The sequence below is a fragment of the Topomyia yanbarensis genome, chromosome 2 (assembly GCF_030247195.1).
Source record: "Topomyia yanbarensis strain Yona2022 chromosome 2, ASM3024719v1, whole genome shotgun sequence".
NCBI lineage: Eukaryota > Metazoa > Arthropoda > Insecta > Diptera > Culicidae > Topomyia > Topomyia yanbarensis.
Genome location: NC_080671.1, coordinates 89,827,597 through 89,854,905, shown reverse-complemented (window position 1 = coordinate 89,854,905; position 27,309 = coordinate 89,827,597). Strand labels below are relative to the sequence as shown.

The 27,309-nt window shown below is 36.0% G+C and overlaps 2 protein-coding genes across 8 annotated transcripts in view; one reads left to right on the top strand and one right to left on the bottom strand.

Annotated features, from left to right (window-relative positions):
* The window catches only part of LOC131678804 (rab3 GTPase-activating protein catalytic subunit-like), a 231,918-nt gene that overhangs the window by 181,242 nt on the left and 23,367 nt on the right, over window positions 1-27,309 (bottom strand). The gene's annotated exons all lie outside the window — the stretch shown is intronic.
* The window catches only part of LOC131678803 (leucine-rich repeats and immunoglobulin-like domains protein 3), a 570,421-nt gene that overhangs the window by 529,931 nt on the left and 13,181 nt on the right, over window positions 1-27,309 (top strand). For 3 of the 6 annotated variants that reach the window (XR_009303737.1, XM_058959134.1, XM_058959135.1), the window contains exons 6-8: window positions 25-557; window positions 618-974; window positions 1,230-1,377. Coding sequence is in view for 5 of the 6 variants with exons in the window: in XM_058959134.1 (XP_058815117.1) it covers window positions 25-557; window positions 618-974; window positions 1,230-1,377 (1,038 nt within the window). In the remaining variant the exon portion in view is untranslated. Of the gene's footprint in view, window positions 1-24; window positions 558-617; window positions 975-1,229; window positions 1,378-13,939; window positions 14,184-14,235; window positions 14,444-27,309 lie in introns of all 6 variants that reach the window. The other 3 variants (XM_058959131.1, XM_058959132.1, XM_058959133.1) reach the window with 2 other exon arrangements.

Genomic DNA, 27,309 nt, shown 5'->3' with positions numbered 1-27,309 from the left:
GTAACTTGACACATTTCCTTTCAGGTCACATCCCGCGAACGCAACCCACAATTCTGCGGATCTCCGAATCGCTTCCGAGATCGAGGTTTCTACTCTATACAACCGGAGGAACTTACCTGTCCGGACGCTGAAGTCAGCCTGGACGGACCCGTAGGTGTTGTAGACTCACTCCTCCCAAAAACAACAACTCCACGGTCGTCAACATTCCTCACAACTCTTCCACCGACTTCGGTAGAAACAACGAATACTACAAGCAGTAGTACAACTGCACTATCAACGACCTTACCGACAACGACACCCATTGCGTCATCCTCTTCCCAGGAAACAATCCAACCAAGTTCAACCACCGACACCACCACCTTACTAACAACCACAGCGCAATCAACGACTAAACAAAGCACGACGACAACCACCAAAGCCAGCGTAACGAAGAACTGGCGCAACAATAACAATTCACCTCCACACAAGCAACGGCCACCACTGGTGCTGGGATTCCCACCACAACGAGGCACTCAGATCGATGACACCAAAGAGGTTCAGGTTAAAAATGCTTTCAGGTAAGCCCTGCGTCAACTTCATCCAACGAATCGCGCCTAACCTTCCGCATACACTTACAGTTCCAGACAGGACAGCTCGGTCATCATCCAGTGGGACTCGGACACCGCCAACATTCTAGGCTTCCGTGTTGTTTATCGTCTCTTCGGCGATAAGAGCTTCAAACAAGGACCACCCCTAGAAGCTAGCGAGCGGGAGTTCAAAATCAAAAACGTCCCAACGGCTGAGTGCATCATTGTGTGTGTCGTGTCCCTGGAGGAAATCAGCGTTACGCCGGACAACGTGCCTTACAGCCAGTGTCGCGAGGTGCGAACAGTCGCATCACCTGCATCCAACATGGACAAGATAACGATCGCCGCCAGTGCTGCCATCTGTGGTACGATTGCGATTGCAGTGATCGTTTTCATCGCCGCTACTAGGTACGGTTTTATCTCGAACAATTAGACCGCTTCTGCACAAAATATTTCGGAAACAAAGTCTTCCAAATTTTCTCCACAAATGCACTTACCATACTTCTTATCTCTACCTCGCCTTCTCTCCCGTTCGTACCTCTATCGCACGGAAAATCCTTCATCTTTCCACTGGCACAACTCAACTCCTACCATCCAATCAATCGATCAATCCTACGTGCGTGCGCGCTGGTTTTGCTTCTACAACGCAAGGCTTCTTTTCAGGCGGCAACGGAAACGGCTGCAGTCGATGTCGCAGCAGAAGAGTGCCCTGCCGATTGCCGGACTGCCAGTTAACTGCTGCGGACCAACGCCCAGTCCGAACGGACCGCTAGGATCGCTGGCCACCCTGTCGGCGTTTAACTCCCACAAGGTAAAGCGCAGCCTGTTCGGCAACCGTAACAAACTAACGATTACCAAGCTTTGAAGTTTGCTGTTAACCTTTTTTGTTGCTTTGCGTGTTGTTTTCGTTATTGTTTGTTTGTTGTTAATAATGCTGCTTAGCGTTTAGTTCAGTGTGTTGATTAGTTGTTAATAACATAACCCCGTCCTGGCGACTAAGTTGTTAAGGATTGGCGTGATTGAGATATGACCCGATTAGTTGAAGTTTACATAATCAGATAAGTTGATATTAGGTGGACTCAATTCTTGGAACTAAGTATTGCACTGTTGGTAGGTTAAGTTGTATTATAAGTTGTATGGCCGATTTGGTTACGTACTGCAAATGGTAGTTCTAGATGCTTTGTACAAAGTAGAATTCTTAACAATAGATTTAAAAAATCAGCCAAGGTCAACCAGGAATAAGCATTAGGGGTATTGTTTTGATTTTTCCTAATGTCAGATGACGGACCCATTCAAGTTTGAGAATTTTCGCATGTCAGTATTAGTGTCATTACACAGTGGTCCGACTCCAGAATAGAGGATGACATAAACATTTGTGACTAAACTACTGGTTCTAGAGCTGTCATGTCTTTGGGATAAATAATCTGTGTCAATAGAGACATCTTTTGAGATGGGTGACAATAGGGCGGTTCAAATTGTTTATATGATATGGAAATTATTTTCGCAATAAAAAGAGATAGAACAATCAACTGTTCCACAAAATTGTACACTTTTTTAAGCAACTTTGCGTTATATTTGTAACTTATTAAATTTACAGCTATTAGAATGTTGTGTGATAGGGTATCCCTACAAAATTCAGTTTTTTTCTCAATATAACTTTTAAAATATTTTTCCTTTAATAGCGTCTTTCCGAAACTTTTAGAGCATATCGAGACGAATATTATTTACAAAGGCAGGTTTGAGATAGCTCACTTAGTTCAAAAGTTATGAGCATTTTTAGCAAAAAAACCTGTTTTAATCCACCTAGCGGTGCAATTGTGCCTTTCTCAATCATGAACACGAGAATGTTGTTTATATTCATTAAAAGCTTTCAAATGCATATATTACATATTATTATTATACATGACATGACAACTATATAAAAGAAAAGAAATAATTATTCTAGTTTCAAAATTTTGTAAAAGAAAAAACAGCCACGGAAATATTGAACTGAAAAAAGGTGCGAAATCGGCAAAGTCTCAAAAAGACGATTTTTAAGAAAAAAAATTTTTCGTAATAAGATAAAATCTCGGCGTTTCATATATTTTAAAGATTTTTGGCATCAAAAATACGAATTCGATTTCTGAAATTTCATGAAAAAAAATTTGAATTCCGGCTTATATTGGAGTTTTATATGTGACCAGACGGCTCAGTTAATATTTCCGGAACCATATAAGCGATCCATGCGAAATTTTATAAACATCTGTGGGGATAATATAGCTATCATTTGGGACTAAGTTTGTGAAAATCGGCCCAACCATTTCCAAGAAACTGAAATTTAAGTTGCTTGACAGATATTTTAGCAAACATTTTACCTTTTTTGCATTCATCGGAGTATTGATTTGAATTAGAATTTGCTTTGTGACGGCACGCCACAACCCGTAACTCCGGAACCGGAAGTCGGATCGAGATGAAATTTAATAACCGGCGCAATACCTTTCATTTGAGACTAAGTTTAATCGAATCGGTCTAACTATCTACGAGAAACCGATGTGACTGTTATTCTGCATTTTGATACTTCCGCTGGGGCTTCCGGAGCCAATGATGGTGCCCAATGTGGCCAAAGAGACTTTGAATGGCTGTTAGTGACCTAATACTACAAATCAATGCAGTTGTGGTCATATTTTGGAAAAAATTTCAGCTTTGTACATTCATTGCAGATTTTATTAAAATCGACATCTTCCTCGTGATTGTACTCACCACCCTGTAATTCCGGAAGTTGGATCCATTAGAAATTCAATAGCAGCCTATGGGAACGTTGCACCTTTCATTTGAGACTAAGTTTGTCAAAATCGGTTCAGCCATCTTTGAGAAAAATGAATGACATTTTTGGTCACATACACACACCGACGCACATACACACACATACATACATAAACACATACATACACACGCACAGACATTTGCCGAACTCGACGAACTGAATCGAATGGTATATGTCACTCGGCCCTCCGGGCTTCCGTTAAAAAGTCGGTTTTCAGAGCAATTGCAATACCTTTCTATTGAGAAAGGCAAAAAACATAACCTTTCAAATATTGGTATCCCTAAATGAAGCAAGTGAAATTGATTTCTTCTATTTGCATTCGAAAGACCACAGTTGGTAGTATATTTTAAGAAAAAATCTAAGAGGTTCATTTTTGTTTAGCTCATTTTAATTTAGTTTGAATATTGTGAATATTAATACTGTTTGTAGCATTAAAAGTACATCTGAAAAGGTTGTTTTTTGCTAAAAATGCTCATAACTTTTAAACTAAATGAGCTCTCTCAATCCTGCCTTCATAAATAATATTCGTCTAGTTAAGCTCTGAAAGTTTTGTAAAGATGCTATTAAAGGAAAAAATATTTAAAAAGTTATAGTAAAAAAACAGATTTTTTTTTGGGATACCCTGTCACACAACATTCTAATGGTTGTAAAATTAAAACCAATAAAGTAACAAAAATGACTTCCTCAGATAAGTAGCTTAAAAAAGGTTGTACTACAATTTTGTGGAACCCTTCATTGTTCTACCTCTTCTTATTTCGGAAACAATTTCCCGATCATTCAAACAATTAGAACCACCCTAAATTATTTGTTCCAAAGACATTAAAGCTCTAGAACCAGCAGTTTAGTCACAAATGTTTAAGTCATCCTAAGTTCTGGATTCGGAATCTCCAATGCCGTAGAAAACGTATGAAAATAAACCCGAATTGATCAGCTCAGCTATCAGTTGACTACGTCATTCCTGATATGACTTTATAAATGTGCAGGTTGATGAATTTATTTGGATTCGTTTTAGTTTGAATCACATTCAAATTTTGGTTACATTTGCAATATAGGGGCGGGCATAGTGCAGTTGGTAAATCGATTGCCTTGTACGCAGCTCACCTGGGTTCAAATCCCAACCCCGCGTATAGGGTTAGAGATTTTTCTTAAGAGATTTCTCTAACCCAAAGAATCTAATGACCTTAAGGTTAAAACATCTATAATCAAAAATAAAAAAATTCATTTGCAATAACAACTCAGTTTTACGCAATCTTATTACAAACACCCGGAAAAAAATATTAGTTCAAAAATAGATGAAACCATTTCACACCATAAGCTCCTATCAGAATGAATAGGAAGAGAGACACATAGTAACAGACTAATCCAGAAAAGTATGCACCATTTGACGGAGGAAGAGTAGTGCACATTCAACCGTAGAGAGACTTGAATTTTCGGTGCTAATTTGTTACAATTTGTATATATTAGTCATGATTATAAGATACATTGCATCAATACGTATCGATTTCAGAATATAACGAGAGTATAAAGTGCTATCTGAGAAAGCGAATGTCAAAAGTCATATCAACGGGAATGTTATCGCTTAAGATGCTATGCACACACCTCTCTGACTCCAACAAGTCTTCTAAATATTAAATTTCTTTTAGGCGGAGGATAAGTATCACGTGAAAAGCATATAATAAATAACACGTTTTTCAAAAAACCGTCAAAAAAAACCGAATTGATTCCAAAATCCGCGAATTAACATATTTCTTCATTGAATTAAAGGGTGATTTCTTCCGTAAAGTTTTAACACTACTCGAAGTAGGCACTTTCTACAACGAAGCAAATATCTATTTTAGAAATTTCAAATATATGATGCGAGATCTAAGGGATTCTTTTTAGCCGTGTTCAATCTAATTTTCCATGCATTTCCCTTCCAACACTAATGAATAGTAAGCAGTGCAGTAAACACAATGCCACATTTTCGGTCATAGTTGGCATTTAACTATGATCTTTCCTTACAAAAACATATGGTACGACAATTCACATGGAGCTAACATTTTCACCACTAGATAACAGTGTGTGCACCAGATTATTACTAAATGTGAAAAACAGAAAGCTAATGTGACTGTCTATAACTTTGTCGAAGACCTTAAATCAAGCAAACTTATTTAGGAAAAGTTATCAAACTTTTAACGAAGTAGTGACTGAGTTCGTGGAAATCGACTACTGATTCAATACCATGTGTTATCCGACCCCGTCCAAAACTAACCTTAAGCGTTGCCTCGTCAAAAGCGTAATAACTCCTCCTGATGAAGCTGCACTAATTTGCAGTCTTTGATAAAGTTGTAGCCAACGAAGTTATCCTTTTGATTCACACTAATTCATAGTGATAATCTGAAATATACAACGAGCTAATTGCGAGGAAGTGTTTTTTCTGCAAGTAAATTGTCCAAAACTACTGCATAGAACGCTGGGCTTATCTGATTGGAATCAAATTTGGAGAAGACACGTCTGGAAAAATTTGACATTTACTTAGGGTGAGACGATTGAATTTTTAAAACTAATCTTTGGTAATGATGGCGTCGGGTGATAAAACTTGCACATTATATTCATATTGTCGTATTGTTAATATACCCCAGGAAGCTGCCCAAACACGATCAACATTTTATGCTGCCGTGCAAATTCAAAGAAGCAGCTAGAATAATACGCATGGAGAAACTCAGCTTGCATAAGTTACTAACAATATCTCTACATCGACTTTGAGAAACAATGTAATAAACTGGGTGAAAATGTAAACAGTATTAACAAACTTTTCGTCTTACGATTTATTGCAATGCAATCCACTGAATAGATCTAGCGGTCCCTTCTATGATAGGCAGGGTGACAGTAGAAACACGACAAAAATTGGTTCAAAACAATGCTAGTTCCAAACCGTTGTCAATCGAATTTAAAAATAGCATATTTCACATTATTGAAATAGGATCTAACGAACATTAATCTTGCTATTGCCGAAGTAGAAAATATTTGGCAGTTCATGCAATAAAGAATGAAAATTGCGTGATATTTGAAGTAGAATACTTCCAACGCTTCAATATAGGGTCCACGATTCAAAATTTTCGGCCGGAATTTTACCCGAATTTTTGAATGTTTTTTTCTGAATTGAAAAAATAGATTTTTGCGCTATCTGATTGAAAAAATGTACAACAATTCTGTAACTAATTCCGTAGAATGTACAATTGCTGAAAATAACGGAAATAATGGATTTTGTGGGATATTTCCTGCTCCGTACAATTCGACCACAAGCGAACAAGACTAGTTTTCATTCGAAGTTGTTAAGTAAACTGTTTTCGTTCGATGGCCGGCCCCTTATGCGTTGAACATAAACTGAACCGAGTACAGCGCATACTGTGGGAAAGCGGTAGTGTGCGAGGGACGCGAGCGTTGATTTTGTTTCCACTCGATGGTCAGCCCCTTTGGCTTTGAACGTAAGCTGAATCGAGTACAAAACCGATGATCCTTTGCAAGTGCGTCATCATTCGCGTGTTACACTCGTACTGGCTACACCGCGCTATGTCTGAACGCAGTAAAGGAGGAAAGGCGAAGGGAAGCCAAAAGCCCGCTCGATTCGTGCCAGTTCCCGGTTCGCTGTACTTCGTTTGCTGAGGAAGGGTCACACGCCGAGCTTGTCGGTGTCGGAGCACTCCTCTACCTGCCAGCAGTGATGGAATATCTTGCCGCATAAGTATTCTGCGCTGGTATATCATATTATTTATGCTTGGGTGTACGTTGGGCTGGTAATTTTCATGTGGAAATGTTTTGGCGGTTTGTAGGTACCTTGGGTCATTAGCCTATTGGCACACACGTATCATATTTTGGATATACGTGATGCGTTTTTTATTACTCATGCATCTGACAACATGCTTCTGTAGGTAGTTATAAAGCACGGGCGGACTCAACTTCGTGCTTCGTGACCAAGAGAATGCCCCGATTGTATTTTTTTTCTCATAAGTTTACAAGAATTAATATTTCATTCCAATCAAATTCCTTCAGCAGCGTAGAATATTATATAGGAATTTTAAATCTGAATTGTTACGGAAATAATCACATTTTTGTTTCTAACTTAAAAACAAGTATACGCATTCTCTTTGTTATTTCATTTGAAACACCTTCAGAACTGAGATTTGTTTTCAACACATATACTCAGTTTCGATCGACTGGGGAAAATAATGTCGAGCCAAGTAATGACCTAAGGATTCGTTCAGAAGTGGTTCAATCCTAGAACCATAATGTTGACAGTAATATAAAACTGAAAATTCTAAAACTAGAACTTACCCTCCCCAGGAGCAAACTGGGTGTTCTTTTTAGTCTAAGATTCATGCCCGTCGTGTTTTAAACGTTACTGAACTCAAAATTACTTTTCCCCAGTTTATCCTTTCTGAGTATCTGGGCTGTATTTGTATTTAAGTTCTCAGTTCTAAACGTGTTTTAAATTATGCAACAAATAAAACGACGTTGTACACCGATTAGAATTTTAAAACAAAAGTGTTCAAAATTATAAAACAAAACGTTATACCGGGGATGCATTTTTTTCAATTTTACATTGAAAAACCTATAGAAGGTAAAACGTTCTGCAGAAACATGCACTAAGTTTGCACGTTAATAGCATTGTAATTTGATAATTAATTTTATTTGTTTTGCCTTTAATCGATTCAGGCACATTAAACCTAAATATTGTTTAGATAAGATTATTGGCACACTTTTTCTGGGTTGCCACAAAACCAATAAAATTCTAATTTCTACGTAGAATTCTTCTTCAGAAAATTCTTAACAAGGCCTAATTTTGTTAGCGCTTCAAAAAAATTAATTTCATTGGTTGCAAAACTTGGAGAACAAAGTGACTTTTTGTAGGCACTGCGGGTAAAACCGATACCCCATAGGGGTAAGATCCTTTAATTTATTTTCTCTCCACTTTTTTATTAAAAATGTGATATGTGCGTGAGTAATAAAGTGTGAATATGTGTGATGCAAATATGTGCATTTTGTAGCTTCATCATGTAGTGAGGGGAAAAGAGTTCAAAAGCGTAGTGCTATAAACAAGACTATTTTATGCTCTTATTTAGGATTATTTCTTGATAAAGGTATTTCCAAATAATCCTTACGCACATCATTGCAACCTTCAGTGTCATTTTATTTCATAAGAGAAGATTTGCGAGCGTTCTACATTCTGCTAATCGAATTCATTCACTTATAAGTGACACACACTTCTTAATAAAACTACCTTTTTCAGACTTGATTTTTCGGACTCTGATCATCAACGATCGACCGGATCGAAAGATCATTGTTTCATTGTGATAAAGTTCGTCTATGACAAACCAAGAGAACACTAGAACTTCGATTTGATGAGCTTTTAGCAGAAATAGCAAAATCTTCGATAAAATCTGATAAGCAAAAATTTCAATTTTTGAATTTTGAAGAAACTTATAAGAAATAAATGCAATAAAAGTATTTCTGTGTATTTCTGCTATTACTATAGTGTGCTAATAGCGTAATTAAAGTGTCACAAAGATCCTCAGCCTTTTGTAATGAATCGCATGTAAACACAACCATCTTAACAGCGTGTTGGGTTTACCCTAACAGCGCATATTTTTTTTAAAAGCAATTAAAAATATTGAATTTCTCAAACTCGTCTTCAATGCGCCCAGTTGATCATAGGAAAGGCCGATAATAATAGGTACTGAAAAATGTGATGATTTGAAAAGCTTTTGTTCGGTAAAAACCTGAAAATCTGCCAACAAAATTTTACAATTAAAATCTGCCAACAAAATTTTTTTGTTAATTTTTATGGCATTCGGCGTACTAACATAAATCCAATTTGTCTTCAAATGCTCTACATAATCATACTAATAATAAAGTGTCATTATAAAATAAATAAAAATTTGAATTCTAGGAAAAGTTGTAGGGTGTCGGTTTACCCACAGTGTCGGTTTTTCCCACAATTCCCCTACCATAAATAGATCAGCCAAATTATGCCATTTTTTCAATTGATTGATTAATAGCAAATATATTTTACCTAGTCGGTAATTGTAATCGATTAATGGCAAGAAACAATTTATTAATTGTATCAAGCGATTAATTAAACGTACAGCATAGAACATGGTGACGTTGGTTACTGAAGAGTATATACACCCAAAACGTACCCGGTAAGATTCGCTTACATTAATGCAATAAATACGAGCGAAAATTGCAAGCGTTCTGGTAATGTGCAAAAATTTCAAGAAGCTTCCTTGCATGTAATGTAAGAAACAGAAAAAAACGAATTTCGCCTATGTATTAGCGATGTATGTGTATTGGTGACCAATATACGTTAGATAAAAAAGACTACTGGGCTTTGAAAATGAGCCCCGCACGAGCAGATCACTAATCAACACCATCTAACCATGCCATCAGATAGTTATGAGTGGATAAAAGTCGTATATAAACACTTTGATGATTTCACGATTAATGAAAAAAGTAAAGGACGCACACCCAGATTCGAACTCACGACCTTGCGCATCGCAGCACTGACTACAGCCACTGCTCTATCTTGGTATATGTAGATAGTGTTAAAACTCGTACATCCGCAATTTGATGCCGTCTCGTGTGTAATGTGTGTAATGCGTTTGATGAAGTTGATGAGGAATGAATAAAAAGTAGACGGAAAATAAAAACTCCTGTCTCCTAGTGCGTTGCTATAACGCCCAGCATAGGCAGGTGAATGTGTTGGTAATCCTTTGACAGTGTGTCGTAGAAACGAATGTACGTATAGCGAGAGATGAAGTGATTTTATATGCTTGCAGCAATTGCTAGCAGCTTTTACTGCAAAATTGCAAGCGATGCTAACATTATTTGCAAGTGATTGTCGCTTGCAATTATTGCAAGATATTTTTGTTTTGGGTGTAGTTTCCAGTCCTACACACTTAATTTTTTCTGCCGAATCTCAGCTTTTTTTGCATCTTTTGCCGAAATCTCAACAGCTGAGATTCAGCAAACATTATTTTTTGTTCAGTTCTCAGTAAAAGTGACGTTTAAGTGCTGAGACTCGGAAGATATTTCACCGAAAATCAGCGAACTAATCTCACTTTACTGAGATATCAGTTTCTAAATTTGCTGACGATACAGCTGTTGGGAAATTACCGAGCCGAATTGGATGTGTTAGGTGTTTCAACCGGCTAAGAATTACACTACGGACTACCTGTTTCGGTGTAATAACCCACCAAACAGGGAACCCCAAATCCATAGGGTTATGAAACCCGTGCTATGTTTCAAATTATTGAGGGGGTTTAAAATAGCGAACGGAACATGGGAAGAGTCTGGCGAATTTCCCAGTACGCATTACGCAGCGGAACGTTCGCTCTATGCACCGATTTTTCGCCGATGATCAGCTTTATTTTTGTTAGATTTTTGTTTGCCTGGGATTCGCTGAGACCTTCGGCTGATGGTAATTCGGTGAAGGATCGATACTAAGAACCCTAGTATGGATCAGATCTAGAAAGGAGTGAGTTCCCTCAAATCCCTAGAATATCTGGCCATGGCACAAAACATTTAGAGTAAACATCCAAAGTGTTGTTTTGTCGATGTAGAGTACGATGATTCGGATGTCGCAGAAACTCCACACATCGAGTCTTTTTCCAGGAACGCTGAAGGGAAGTTAACCTAGCAACTATGCACAGTCGATGTTGTTGCTGATAAAGGCCAAAATTAAATACCCGTTGGAGAGTTTTTCTACGGCTATCAGTATGAAAAGCCACAATTATGTTCAATAGGATACGAACTGCTATTTTCTTAGTTGACACTGTTGGAGCTTTATAAATAAACTAGTAATAATTGTTGATAATTGGCGCACTAAGTTTATTCAATCTGACACATGTTTGCAATACGTCAATCTATTCAGTCTATGGGAGGATTCATTGTAAATTTTATAAACATAATATGCAAACGCCGCGAGATATTATGATAACCATCGCCGTTGGGTTCAAAAACAGAATGTCGCTAAAGACGATCACCTAGAATACGCATGTTTAGTATGGAAAACTTGTAGGGAACTGAAAAAAATCATACACTTTTGAATTACCCATTTTTGCAAAAAGGGGATCAATTAAATACATTTTTGTTGTATTTAGGATTTTTAGTTTTTTATATAATTATTCAGGTATTTATTGTCATTTTCGGTTATTATTTTTAACGCGAAAATAGCTCTTTGTAAATAATAGTTTAGACCAATTTTGGGAAAACTATGTTGCTTAGTTAGACAACTTCTCAACACAAAAACAGTCACTGTAATTCCGAGAGCTATTATAATAATCTCAAGTGAATTTACTATTTACATTTACTAGTAACATAAAAAGCACGAAACCCGAAACTACTTTAACCACAGCTTCCTACATTGCGTAAAATTAGATTTATTGCAAAACTCTCCCCAACAGTTTCTTATTTGCTGGGTAAAAATCGCCATAAATTTTCTCACTGACTGGAAAACATATCAACTTGATAGTCTACTGCACAAATGCAGAACGATGCTTTGCGTGTCAAATTTCCTGTGGAGGATTAAGAGCGTAATGAATTTGTGTGGTACACCTGTGTGAATTCCGGGTCCTCAACGTAGCCACACACATAAAATTTTGACGCGATGGGAAAAAGAATAAATTTTCCACTCACCTCCCAGTCGGAGGAACAGTAGCAGCAGCAGCGTAATGAAAAGTTATTTGCTTTGGTGCCACTCACCGCATCCAGCAACACTGTATAGCAACAGCTGAAGCAGGGTCTTGATGAAACTAAATTCATTCATATCCTACGGCACCATCGGAGTGCATAAAAAGGGTTGCAAATTCCTGGTTGACTTCTAGCGAAAATAAGAACGTGTAATTGCGCGCACGAGACTTGCATGCATAATCGCATTATATTGCTCCCTCAAACATACCCAACCATGCACAGAGAGGAGAAGGATAAAAGGACCGGAAAGCCAAATAGTCGGCGAGTTTCAGCTTTAGGAGTGTAGGGACAAGTAGAAGTTTAAGCGTTAAATAAATGAAAATAAACTACCAACTGTATCATATAGTTTTGTGCTGACGGAGAAGTTCAAGCGATTAATGTGATTATATATATGAAAGCCAAAGTAGTTGCAGGCGCTAGTGAGCGGAATAAGCGAGAAACCTCAGCCCCGAAGGACGGTCGCCAATGTGGGTAGAGGAAAACTTTACTCTCTGTCGATCTCCCTGTGGTCGGATCCGCCGGGCTGTAAGAACAATTTCCGGACTTACCGACGTCAGCAAACTTCACGGCTTCCCAGTAATCTCGGAATTGATTTAGTAGAATCGTAGTTAATAAAGTAAAATAAAATAGAAAAGTTTCCACTCCAAGACTCATGCACGGCTTGTTCTACTACCAGACTAGATGCAAAAAAGAAATGCCTTCCTTACTGATCCACTCCGTATGCCACTCAGTCAGCCAAATCGGTACCGTTTTCCTCTCAAAGTCGGAAAAGCGTGTCGCTTCGTGTGCGTGAAAGTTACAAACCAATCCCTAACTGTAATCACGTTGATTGCGAAATCGCGTTGCACTTTCTTGAGCAACATAAACCCATTCGAGTATCTACATCACCATACGAGCGCGGTTGTTGTTAATGCTGTACTCGCATTTACACTCTAATTATTATTCTAATTTTCCTCCCATTCCGATTCACCTGGTTTACTCTACGGCTGAGTGAGCATCGGTGTACCGACTTGAGCTGTAAGTGCAGGCTGGCATTACATGAATAATGTGGATCAGGAAGGAAGCATGGTGATGGTGGTGGTGGTGGTGGTAGTTATGATTCTAGTAGCATTAGTAACCAAGCTTACCTATTATAAATGTACAAACATGAACCGGTAGGAAGTTTTGATAACCGTCTTGACATTTTGGTACTTTAAAATATGTTTCAAAATAATTTTGCTAAGCCATCACATATCAACTTTTATAATTGGGATGGGAATTCATAACGGCACACCCGCGCAAAGTTCGTGGGTGAAAAGAAGTAATACAAAAACTCTTCCCGGTTGAAAGGAAAACCAACCCCACTTCCCGTGGGACGTATGTGTATATGTTAGCAAGTCTAAAGTACTGCTGCAGTCACTTGACACAAACAGGCGTGTGCACACAACTTTGTGAATGTAATTGAGCCGTTATCTCATCATGTTTATTGCACTTCATTACCTGGAAAACTGTGTGCTTCCTTTGTGCAACAACAGGGAAAGGATAAAATGGAAGAAAGCTCGTTTTCAAGAAAAATGAAGTAAACTACGTCTCACTCTGCAAAAGGCACACAAGTTGTCGGTTAGTTATAGCTGGGTGGAAGGCGTTTTTCCTGCGGAGGGAAACGAAACTAACAAGTTCAACTGCATTACGGTGGCGGTTCAGTTGCTGACAAGTTGGAACGGTGGCGGCATTGGTGTTTATTCTCGGCTGTCAGCCCAACTGACAACACCCAATTTAGCTCCATTAGAGTGTCTAATGCCGTGACCCACTTTTCTTATGCCTTCCTTGGAATTGGGAATTGCTGCGGGAAATAAAACAGGATTGGGATCAAGTCTCCGCATACAGTGGCCGTTCGATTCCCCGGCCGCGGATCTATCCGATGGAGAACCAGGCCATTCCGGACGATCTGCGAAGCCACGTGTCGCACTTTTCGGCCGTCGGTGGCAAGGTGGGCAAGGCTCGGTCCATTGCCGACGGACAGTCGCACCACAGCTTCTCCAATCACTCGCAGCGGGGCTACCTCGGATCGGCGTTCCCCAGTAACCTCGTGAACTCTCGACCAGGTTGGTTACCAGTATCACCTTGCCGGAACATTCATCCTAATAATTATTTAAGAAATTCTTACAGAGCTCAGACAATCCCGTCAATCGCTGGCCGCCGCCTCGGAGCGAATGTCGAGGGCATCCTACGCCGGTTCGATTGTGCATGGCGGCCCGGCGCACAGTATAGCATCCAGCACGCGGAGAACGAGACCGAGGTCACGTTCGCGGGAGCAGCTGAACGGAACGCACATCCACACGCACCAGCATCGTCCCGGCAGTCGGTAAGTTTGATCTGTGTATAACATGCATTTTGTCTGTTTTTAGTATGCAAAAGAAACGAATCTTTTAAGTTACTAGACCAAAAGCAATTCTTGAAAACGAATCCAGTGCATAGAAAATCAACAGGTTTTCATATTTATTTATTATATTTTTCAAACAACACGCACACAAAAATGATTTTTGAAAAACCAAATCGTGCCCCTCCCACCTGAGTCGATTCCTAGTCCCACCAGCAGTGCCCGGTTCAACTTTGAGCCAAACCGATCAACAGGGCCGCCGAGAGGGGAGGGGGGGGGGGGCGGGGCGTTTTCCCACGGGCCCGAAGTTGTGGAGGGGGCCCGGAATTTGAACAGAAGGCATGAGTCTGTTAAATATTAGTTCAACAAGAATTTATTGGAAAATTCAATTAGAGTTTCAATATTGGTATGATTTAATGTCCTCCAATTTCTATCATAAAGTTAATCGTACATTACATTACAAAGTTTATACTTCACGAAAGACAATTCAAAAGAAAACTTTGCAGCTTAGAACTCAAAAAATATTTTGTGTATTAAAAAACTGATATTAATTTTCTATTTCATATTTTACAACAAATATTTAATGGATTTTGACTAACTATTTAAAAAATTGAGCTGGTTAAAGTAGAAAGTCCTGGGCTCTCGAAAATGATGTTCATTCGTATTTTACCAATTAATGCTCTATTGTTCAAATAGGATTTGTGAAACGAATTCTGAAAAAATTCAAGAAAGAATATGAAAATCCAAGAAGAAAGCAATCTATAGTAATTTTTCTTATTCACTTGACATTTTTTATTTAAATATGCCAACCCGACAGTTTTTGTCATCTTTAACTGACTTTCTCAGTTTAAAGAAATTTTCCCATTTTTCTCTAGTTTCATATTCGCTTTTACTGTTTCTTTTTCTATTTCATCTAGGTTTTGCATTCTTTCTATTTTCTGCATTCAATCTTATTTAACTTTTTTGTATATTTTGCCCCATTTTCGTTTTTCTATTTTTACCAATCCAATCCCTGTTAAAACCTTTCTCAGTTTTTGCACTTGCATTTTGTATTTTATTTGCCCTTTTTTAATTATTTTCATCTTTTCACGGTTTTTCCATTTTATCTGTCGTTTTATTTGTTTCTTTTGTATTTGTTTGTTTAACTGATTTCATTATATTTATTTAATTTATTTAACTAAACTTTTATTTTCTATTATTTCTTTGTATTTTTTCATATCTTCCAATTAACTTGTGTTAGTATTTCTCTATCCGCTTTTTTCATTTTAGGTTTCTTTCGTTGCGCAATAAATTTTATTCTATTTCTTTTGTTTTATTTTTTTGTGTTGTGAAATTTTCTGTTCTCCATTTATCAGATTTGAAATATATGCTTTTTTTGGTATGGAATTTTTTCAATATTCTCCCATTTATGTTAATTCGTATGTTCAATTTCCTTTAGTATTTTCCTTTTTTACTCATTTAAAAAAATTTGAATTCCAGATTTTCTATTTTGTTACTTCTTTCATTTGAATATTTTTCCTATTATTTTGCTATGCTCTTTGTTTTTTTAAATGTTTTCAGTTTTACACTTCATCAAATTTCAATTTTTTCACACTTTTACTTTATGTAGATTTATTTATATTTAACCCATTATTTTTTAAGTTTTCTCTTGTTTTTCTTTGTGGTAATATTCCTGTTTTTTTTTCTTCTAGGATTTTTATTTTTACCCATCTAAACCATTTTGATTCTACATGTTTTCTATGATTTCACTTTTGTCTGTTTTTGGACTATTTCCACATGTTCCTGTTTTCTATTTATTCTTCAATCTATACCATCCAATTGTTCCCATTTATTTTTATTTCTTTAAAAAAAAAATAAAGGCCGTTCTTAGATTTTTCGCAGTTATTTTATTTTTTATATTTTTATTTCATTTTTGTACATTATTATTTCTTCTATTCTAAAATATTTTTAACATTTTCCCATTTTCTTGTTTTTATTCTTTTAATTTTTTAAATTTGCTACTATTTTTTTTTACATTTCAAGCATTTAGTATAGTTTTTATTTTCATGTTTAACTCAGTGGATCTATTTTGTTCATTTCAATATTTGTTTATTGTTGTCATGTTTTTATATTTTTTGATGTATTCATTTTTCTTTCTTTTGCAAATTTTGTGCTCTCAATGCTCACGAAGTTTTATTTTTCATTTTGTTACTTACTCGCTTTTCATTATTTTACCTGTTTTGTAATATTTTTCTATTTCTTTAATATTTATCTAATTTCCATCATTTCTTTAGTTTAATTTGATTGTTTCAATTTCGCTCTTTCTTCAAATAGTTAAGTAGTTCATTTTTTTTAAATTTTCCGTTGTCTTATTTTTTTCCATTTTCTGTTGTTTCTCCGTTTGAGATTTTTTTTCTAATAGGTAGGTTTTTGACTATTTGCATATTATTATTTTTTTTTCCGTTATTTTATGTTTCATTTTGTAGCTTTCTTGTTTTGTTCCATTTCATCTATTTGTTAGTTTTTCCTCGCTTGTTACTTTTTTTTGTTTTCTATCGCCATTTGTGAAAAGTTTTAATTATGAGTTTTTCAATAATATTGCACCAAATATATAAATGAAGAACTCGCAAAAATCGCCTGAACCAGTTTTCCCTGAAAACAATAAAAGTCAGTAACACTATCGAACAAATGAGAAGTTGTATTTTCAGAGACTGGCAATGTTGTAGCGCACCGACTTGGCCGAATGTGGTGTTTCTTTAACGATTTCTAGTTGCAACCAGACAAAGATTGGAATAAAACCATGCGATACCGACATCCTGATGAATATGGAAATATTGATAAATCGGCTTCTTTCAAAGCCACTAAAAATTTCGCAGACATTTAAAAATGGCGATCAAATTTGGTCGACCTAAACTTGACGCATTTCTTTCCACGATGTTCAACAAATACGCAAATCCCTCATTTGCCTGCGTACAGAAAGATGCTTTTTCTATTTGACATTTGCTCTTCAGTTATAAAAATGTCAACCAAACAAAAGGAGCAACACAGAGAAATTTTGCTCGCGCATAGCCTGAATCAAAATTACTTGCACGCCAAGTTAGCGAAACCGTTAAAAGTGACCAAATCAACTGTCACCAATGTAATGGCAACCGGAAGGAACAGTGGTCGATATTTTCAAGCATATGAAGCTGTCGAAGTTCACACAGAAATATCTGGTTTGGCAGGCTTCCTGTTCCTGTCAATAAGGAAATTTATGTGAAAGAGTGCATGAAAAAACGTCTGCTACTTTTCATGAAGCAATACGATTATTCCACTCTAGTTTGATCGGATTTGAATACTGCCATTATGGAAAAGGGGACACGTAGTAGTATAACACCTATAAGGTTCTATGGGGGCCCAAGGACAAGAACTCTCCCAACACGCTTGCGCTCGGCCCAATCGAGGACTATTGATCCATCTTCAAGTGAAGCCTGAATAAGACCCCAGGAACTACAGAACTTGATGGCAGTAATTAAAAGACGCTCAACCGAAAACTTAGCTTAGCACTTTCTGTGTTTTATGCTATATGAACTTATGATGGAGGGGGCCCTACAATGATACAATGATGAAGGAGGCCCTTATGCTGAACCCCGTCACTCATTCAATTTTTTCTACTAGGTGACTCTTTAGGTATTAGAGCATCACTACAATTAAGAATCGGAAGCATATCTTTACTGCCAACAATTTTGTCGAAGACTGCTAGTCGATTTAAAATCATTCAAAAAATTATTAAACTTCTTATGAAGTAGTGCTACAGTTAATTTTTCATGCATGGACAAATATTTGTTCCCAAGTTCGTGAATTGGAACAATCACGTTTTTACGTTACGAGAATAGGACTGGACTGCTGTTCGGTCACAGATATATACAACAAATATACAGAGAGCATTTTGGTAGTGAAATGCGCACAATAACTTATTCCAAGCATTCAAAACCAGGCATTTTTATTACAGTGCCGGTAAGATTATTTTTTGCGCGATAAGAACACCGCCCCCGCAACGAAGTTGACTAGAGGAAGAATTGCGATCGCAACGATAAATTGTGTAGTTCATTAAAAGTTCCGAGTTATGTGTATCAGCGCGCAACCAGGTTTCTGTGAGAACAATAACATCATAATCGCAAGAGGAGAGCACCAGCAAGAAATCCTGAGTTTTTGTTCTCATTCCTCGAACATTTTGATAGTTTACAAACAAGGAAACCGTGCATTTATCGCTCATATGAGTAAATGCGCCCGGATAGTTTGCTACTGCGAAAATAAAAACTCACATTTTCACACGAAAATTTATTGACACTCACACAACTTCTCCGAATAAATACAACGTGATAATTCTCCGGATAAATAAAACAGCCGGAGAATGAGTAAATGAGTTTATCACGGTATCATCTTTGCATTCGCTGCTTTGCTGTCGGTATTGCAAAACACGAAAAAACTAGTCTACCATACTTCTTTGCCGCTTTTCTTTGTAATTATGTGTATTTTATGAAGTTTCAATTGATTTCCACGAAATTAAAATTTTATCACCTTCTCCGGTGAGAAGGAAAAAGTCAAATAAATTTAATCCGGAAAATCATTCTCACGCTATTTGTGGAGACGGAGAATTTTGCGACTCATCTTATCTCGGAAAAGTTGGACATCGGATAAGCTTTTTCTCGTGTGAGTGAGAGAGAATTACAATGCCTGCTCCCTAGTCGTGACAATCTAATGAACAGTGCTATTCAGCGGTGAAAACATGACCAGGTGGGCTTTCTCCATGTAAATTTTCAAAATTTTGGTTTTCAAAATGGTGTCCGAAAATACCCACATTGATTAGGTTATAGAAAATTCAGCATTTGCCGCAAAAATGGGGTGCCGACAACTGACCATGTTTGGGTACGGATAATCTTTATGAAAACTGAACAAAACAAAATTCTGGCGAACATTTCGGTGGCATTCAATGTTAAATCACAAAATAGAAGAAATTTGCTTCGTAAATATTCAATACTTTTGAGTACATTTTTACTTGCTCAAAAAAAATTTTGTTGTGGAACAGAACATACGAGTCTGTTTGCTTCAGCGATCGGCACAAAAAGAACGTGCCGATATAACACATAAATTTCCCTTTCTTCTTCCGGAATACCTGTGCTGAATAAAATATATACCGGTACTTCTGGTATAATCGAAACTATAAATATATCTGACCTAGAGCGATGAATAAAAAGGTCTTCGTCTTCAAAAATTTATCCCCTAATAACGGGAGTAAACGATAAATCACTACAGTAAAGTTGTTCTTTGTCTCCGGTTCACCAATCCACATTTGACACTCAGAATTGCTTGTAGCAGCGACATAGAAGGGCTGTTTGTGATGGGAGCGCCAAATTGAAACGATAACAAACTCACATACAGTAAATGCAATGATTGCGTCGCCTTAAGGAAGCTGTGAGAGAGAAGAGTTTGCCCTATATTTCTTAGTAGCGTGAAGTTACAGTACAAGTTACGAATTGGAAATTATCATTACCACACAATTTTAGACTGATGAGATGGGGACATATTTCACCCCTGATCAAAACTAGCCAAACATGTCAAATGGTCCTAAGTGCAAATGATAGTTTCTCTTTGTTTACTTTCTCTTTTGCTAATTACTCGGCCGTTTATACGTTTGTTCCGTAATTCTTAGCATAATATATTAGTCGAAATCAGAGTTTTTCGATATATCCTGGAACAATATTGAAAAGTTTTATGATGACGCCACTTTCTCAACAAACATATCAAACGGTCCTCTCTTTGTTAACTTTCTCTTTCGATTATTAGAAAGAGAAAGTAAACAAAGAGAGGACCGTTTGATATGTTTGTCGAGAAAGTATTTATAACATGAGTCTGTTTCAACATATCGACCGGAAAGGTGTCATTATAAGTTTAGCGTTAGCAAATCGCGTTGCACTGAAAGAAATATTATAACAGAAGGCGTGAGTAGCGTGGTACTGAAAAAGTCGAAATCCTAATCGGTAGACGAACTGTTTCAAGAAACTTACTGTAATACTTATTATAATTATAATTAAATATTATTCAGAAATGCATTCAAGTCTCGTGAACTGTTTCATGATTCCTAGTACATTAGTCACGATTTGGAATAATATTCATGGATTGAATTCCATGCCGTTCATGAAATATAAAATAATACTGCCCAGCAACCAGTCATAGATAAACCTCGAACCATCATGTGTTAAGTTTCAGTGTGATGTCTGAGAAAACTGCTCTGAGCATCGAAAATGTATTACAGAGTCACGTAAATTCGGGTTCATGAAATAGTTCACAAAACCACGAGACACCGCCGATCAGTTATTCTTTAATGATTCAGCTTGTCTATATTGCCACGTAAAAAATCCGATATTAAGCCCAAGAATAACATCGCGATACTGTGAAGAGAAATTCATTATTCACGATAAAGCGGTTGATATCATGAACACGAATAAGCTGTTGATAACCCGGGTAACCGCGTGTTAAATTCGATGTTAAGATCAAGGATAAAATATCACGATAACTCACAAAGAAACGATGGAAATTGCCATTAAGACCGTGAATTCACAAACATGAACACAACCAGCAATTAATGCAATATTCTGCTTAGATTGAGATATAGTCCAGTGCAACGCGTGGCTTGCTAGTCGCCCGAGTAGCAATTTTTGTTTCGGCAACCACTTCATAACTAGTTTGCAACAAGAAATGCATGGAATTTTTGTTGCGAACTGGTTATGAAGTAGTTGCGGCAACAGAAATTGTTACTCGGGCGTGTTTCGATCTCGCTATCATCAAAATTAGAACTTCTGTGCTAACGGTACACAGAGGAGTAACTAGAACAAATTCATAGCCAATAATCAAAATATTTTTTTTGGATTTTCTACTTCGTCGCATTTTTTTACATACCTAAAAACCTGCTGAATAACGTGGCAAAATTAGAAGTATGTCAAAAATTGGTAAAAAAATTTTGTATTGACGAAAACTGGTGATATTTAAAGGGTTTAAATTTTAATTATATGTCCAGCAATATCGCTTTCTAGTGATGATGACTGTATTAAATAAGACAATATTATTACAAATGTAGTTGTACACAGCCATTTGTATAACTTTAGGCTAAATGCGACTGAAAATAGTAGTGTTGCTGTGCATTGCACCAACTTTAAAATATACGTTTTTTAAACATTTTATTCCAAACTTGAATGATAAAAAAGTTACATTATACGGCGAGATCCGGCAAAGTTGCTGAAGCAGTATTACAAAACCAGATTCCAGCTATCCGAAAAACATTCGAACTTTTCTGATCTTTTCCGATCTAAAAATTCCAAGCGATTTGAAAATATTGAAATTTTTAGTAATTTGAAGTACACCGAAATGCTGTAGGGCCAAGTACTATGTTTTTTAAAATGAATCTCTATGAAAATATGCACAGGCGTCCCTTTTCTTCCCCCTTTTACACTGATCAACTGTTTGTGCAACTGGAAAAACAAATGTATTCGCAGAGATCAGCTCGAGATTACTAGTATTCGAAAGGAAAACTAGTTATTGTCTTTTTTCATATTAAGGCATAATAAGAGCAATAGCAGCAACAAATAATTTTGGCCAGGAGTTGACCCCAGTTACTCCTCTGTGCGGTACCTCATCCGTGACCATTGTCACTGTCGTATGTCACTGACTAGTCGTTTGCATATGAATACAAGTAGTGACCCTTTGTTAAGTCGACTGCATAATTGTGATTGATGAGATTGATCCTAACTTACGAATGCTTTAGATGATTTAGAATATTTAAAAGGTTTATAAGATTTTGATGATTTAGTAGATTTAGAAAATTTAGGAAATTCGCAGTTTTAGTGGATTTGGAAGATATGTAGAACAGCCAATTGCATGTATTTGTTTGATCTTTTCTGGGTGGCACTACGATGGGAGCTTCCATCAAAGGTCACATGGTATGAGAAACGTTGTTGATAACCACTGATTTAGAAGAAATAATTAGAGGATTCGGAAGATTTATAAATAGAGGAATAAATAGTATACAATAGTAAATCCTCTAAATTTTTTAAACTTTATAATTTTATGAAATTTTAAACTTTTCAAAATAATCAATGGATCTCCAAAATAAATAAGATTTAAATGATTAGAAAGATTTAGGAGATCTATTGTTTTCAGTTACTTGGCGTTACACTCGAATGTTCGATGGGACTTCACTGGCAATTTCCTGAATGTTAGGTTTTTGATGGCTATAGTTCATACTTTGGGAATACGCTGATTGATATTAACTATATCGACTGGTACAGCCGACAATTAAACGATGTTCATGATTTTAGAAGGTTAGTCACGCTTTTCGCAATTTTGTACGATCGTGATATTTTATTCATAAATTTTCTACCGAATTTTTCTGGAAGAGTAATGTGATTCATGTTCCTAATTTAATGATCTTAGTCACGATTTTTGTAATTTCTCATCGCCTTATCATATTTTATTCATGAGTTCACTCTCGATTTTTTCGTGCGAAGTACATATATACATGGACTTCCAAATCATAAAAATCTTTAGACGATGCTAGAGCCTCTAAATCTTCTTAATCTTCTCAACAAAGTTACAAATTGAATGAAAATTGATCATATTCAGCCGCATTCATTTTCAATATTCAGTTGCGCAACTGAAAACGTCAAACGAACAAACTGCCTATTCATTCAATGCAGGTTTTCATTCGACTCCGATTATTAGGTTCTTTACGGACACAGTTAACCTCACTTTTTTGACAGTTCACTTGTACTGTTTACAACGACTTAGAAAAATTTTGTAGACGACTGGATTCACTCGAAGCAATACGCAAAGAATTTTTCTAATTCCATGTAAACAGTGCAAGCGAACTGTCAAGAATGAACCCTTGAGTTCATTTGTGACGTCAGCGTAAAGTATTCAATTGCACGAAGTGAACGTGCAGCAACGAATCAAACGTTTTCAAATTAGGCCGCGGCATAATGTAAGCGATAATAAATATTATTTTATATGCTTTTCCAACATTTGAAAATATTTTCCTAGATAATTAGTAAAATGAATGTTATTGCACGATATTCAACTGAATGGATTTTCAAACGAATATTTACGAGTCGGATCAGGTTCAATTTCAGCCGTCAACAAAGAGCAGAGTTCATTTTTAACTCTGCTTCTTAATCTTCTTAATTTTAGAAATATTCTGAATCTTCTAAATTATCTCAATCTTGTAAATCTTCTAAATCTTCTATATCTTATATATTTTCTAAATCTTATGAGTCTGCAATCTTTAATATTTTCCAAATCACCATAAAATTCAAATCTCCTAAACCTTTCAAGTCATATAAATCGTTTAAATCTTCTACTTTTAAATCTTGAAATCTTCTGAATTGACTATACTACTAAGACCTTCAAAATCGTCAAAATTTTTACATTCATCGATATCTTATAATAATCGTTAAATGGTCTAATCCCCTAACTTATAGAAATCTTCTAAATCTACAAACTTTTCTAGAGCTTCTGAATCTGTTAAACCATTTATTTTTTTAAATCTCCAAAATCCTCACAATCTTTCATACTCTAAACCTTTTGAATCCTAAAAATGTTCCATTTTTGTAATTATTGTAATCTTTTTAATTTACTAACCGTCTTAATCCTTTTAGATTTCTATTATTGTGCAAACTTTGATAACGTATCTCCCAAAACCTTCTAAGATATAGAAGATTTATAAGTTATCAAAAAAACGAAAATTAAAAGCTTCAAAATCTTCTATGTTTAATCTATCTATATCTATATATTAGAATACTTGTATAACTTAAATATATAGCCTCGCATTTTTTTTTAATTTTCCAAATAGTCTTTAAATCTCCTATCACTTCTAAATCTTTTGAATTGGCTAAATTTTCAAAATTATCAAAATCATTTAGATCTCCCAAATCTTTCAAATACATATCCTAAAACGAAATTTTCGAAATCTTTATATTAAAGTTTTTTACTAATCCGATCACAATCAGTATAAACAGTTATTTGTGCTAGTTGACGACTAATTATGCATAAGGCCTATATTACGAATAATGAATTCTAAAATAGTAGTACAGTCAGTGCTGTCAATCTGCTTCATATTTTGTGTTAATTAAATACAATCATATGTGCTACCACACAACCACGATATTAACGAAGGACATTACACCTCTAATTTTGTCGATTTCAGAGGGCTAAATTTTGCTCTACCACATAAATTTTGGAAAACTCAATCCACCCACCCATGAGTCGATTACTAGTCTCACCAGAAGTTCTGGCTCCAAATTTGAAGCTAATCGGATAACTCTAACAACCGGACCAACTGGTTTAGCTGAATAGTAGGGGAACTCGGGGCTATTCGGACCTACTACCGCCCTTCTAGGTGGATATATGTGAAAAAAGTTACCGGTCAAAAGTCCTAATTGTTAGTTTGAAACATCAGCTACATTTTTGTGCCATAAAAGGTCCATTTGCACCACTCAATGGCAGCGCCAGGCGACGATTTGTAAGCCTCTACGTTTTTCCATCCTTTTACAATGTAGGGGTAATTCGGACCTCCCTACGAGGCAATTTTTTATAATGGAATTATGTTTACCTATGAATTAGTTCCTCCTTAAGAAGCAAAAAATAAATTGCTTTACAAAAACTTAATCTGATATGTCACAGCTGTCGATTGGCGGCCCATGTATTTTCTTTGCTGTGGCGTGTGCAATGGTGTGCGCAGCCGCAACCCGCTGAACGGTGGTTGACGGAATAGGGGGTCCGAATAGCCCAGTACGCTCATATCGCACAAAAGTGGTGAGCGTCTCGAAAATATCTCTGTTTTCACCCAAACAAAAATCATTCCATAAAATAGGAGCCTCAAGCTTTCCAAAACACTTACCTTTTATTTTTTTTCGCTTTTATTTGTTTCTTTAATCACGGTTTTATCATTATAATGATTTTTGTTTTGAGAATTGCAAAACAACGAAACACGTTGTATCTTCTTTCTACAAAGAATAAAGAATCAACTTTAGCCCTCAAAATTAATGTTTCAGAATAGCGGTTCCACGAATATGTACGATAGTCAGATAGTCTTGCTATTTTCTGAGAAATCGAGGGGGTCCGAATTACCCCCACTGTCCTAATAGCCCCGGGTTCCTCTATATTTAGCAGAATTTTGGTATACAGGGTGTTTGGTTCACGGTTAAGAACCTCTCGAGGGATGATTGACTGTCATATTAGGAGAAAAAAATTGTTCTACACATACCATCAAATCTCAACCGTTACAAAGTTATTGAACTTTTTGTGTTAAAAACTTATTTATCTTAAAATAACTTAAAAAGTATACTTTGTATTTCAAATCTTTCAACAGAAGGTGAGAAAATTTCCCATTGAGTGTATTCCATCACATGCTTCGGCTAATGACTTTAACTAACCTTTTCAAAGTAATTTATTGAAAATTTAACAACTTTAATCTATTTTTCGTTCATTTCTTGAAAATCTTAATAGTTAACATCATCATTTTAATAATCGAGATTGTTAGTCTTGAAGAGTTGCATAATTCGTTCTTTGACATAATACACTTATCTTTTCTTGTTTTCATGTTTTTGGCTTATTCAACTTGGATATTTTTATCTCATTTTCACTAACACCAGCAGTGCTCCAGTGGTCCAGCACTAATTGAAAAAGTATGGCAATTATTGTACTTTTTTCTTATTATTCGAAATCCAGGAAAATTTTACAGAGAAAAATGCATTAATACCTTTCAGTTAAGTGAATTTAGCATTCTTTTAGAAGTAAATTGGTTTAAAGTTAGTGTTATTATTATTATTTTCGTTAATTTTCTTAAAATAGTAATTAATTAACTTCACCATTATTATCATGGAAATAATGCATCTCAGCAAGTTCTACAATTCTTTCTTTGAATCCATTCAATTAACTCTTTTTGGTTTCGGCGCAAAATCGTTTTTAACACATCGTTTCATATGCAAAAATAACGATTTCGAACCTACAACATTTGTGGTCAGTTCACGCTGTGTTAACTATTAAATAGCAGCGATATGAAAAAAGACAGAGATAAAGTGTCAAATAACAAGTTATAGAGAATTTTAATGGGGATTAAATGAACAATAGTAACGATAAATTTTGTTGATTATTAATTAGCACAATTAGAAAACCTCAAAAATGCTAATTTTGAGTTATTTTGTGAGTAAAAAGTCATTTAATACCCTTAACTAAAATATATTCGTACATACAGCGATGGGAAATTTTCTCAGCTTTCCAATGAAACCTTGGAAATAACGATATAAAGCATATTTTTTTAGATTGGAGTCTTTTAAGCACTTGCAAGTCGAGTACAGGAAAAGTTTAGCAATAAAATTACAAAGAAATAAGAAGAGATAGGAATATGATGTTCAAGAACAAATTATGAATCATTCTAGAACCCAACTTTTGGATAAAAGATATTGCTATAATCATACTTCATTATTTTGAGAAAATTATCAAAAACCTCATTAAAAACACTAACTTTTAACTACTAAAACTACTACTAAGTAAAAGGTAATTAAAACTAATTAACTGAAAGATATGAGAATACTATTCGATAGAAAATTTCCTCACCTTTCAAATTGAACTGAAAGATTTAAAATACAAAGTATACTTTTTCAGTTAGAGGTAGTTTAAAAGAAATAAGTTTTCTACACAAAAAGTTCAATAACTCTGTAACGGTTGAGATTTGCTGGTATGCGTAGAGCAATTTTTTTCTCCAAATATGACAGCCAATGACCCCCCGAGAGGTTCTTAACCATGAACCAAACACCCTGTAGAGTATGAGTCATGTCTTG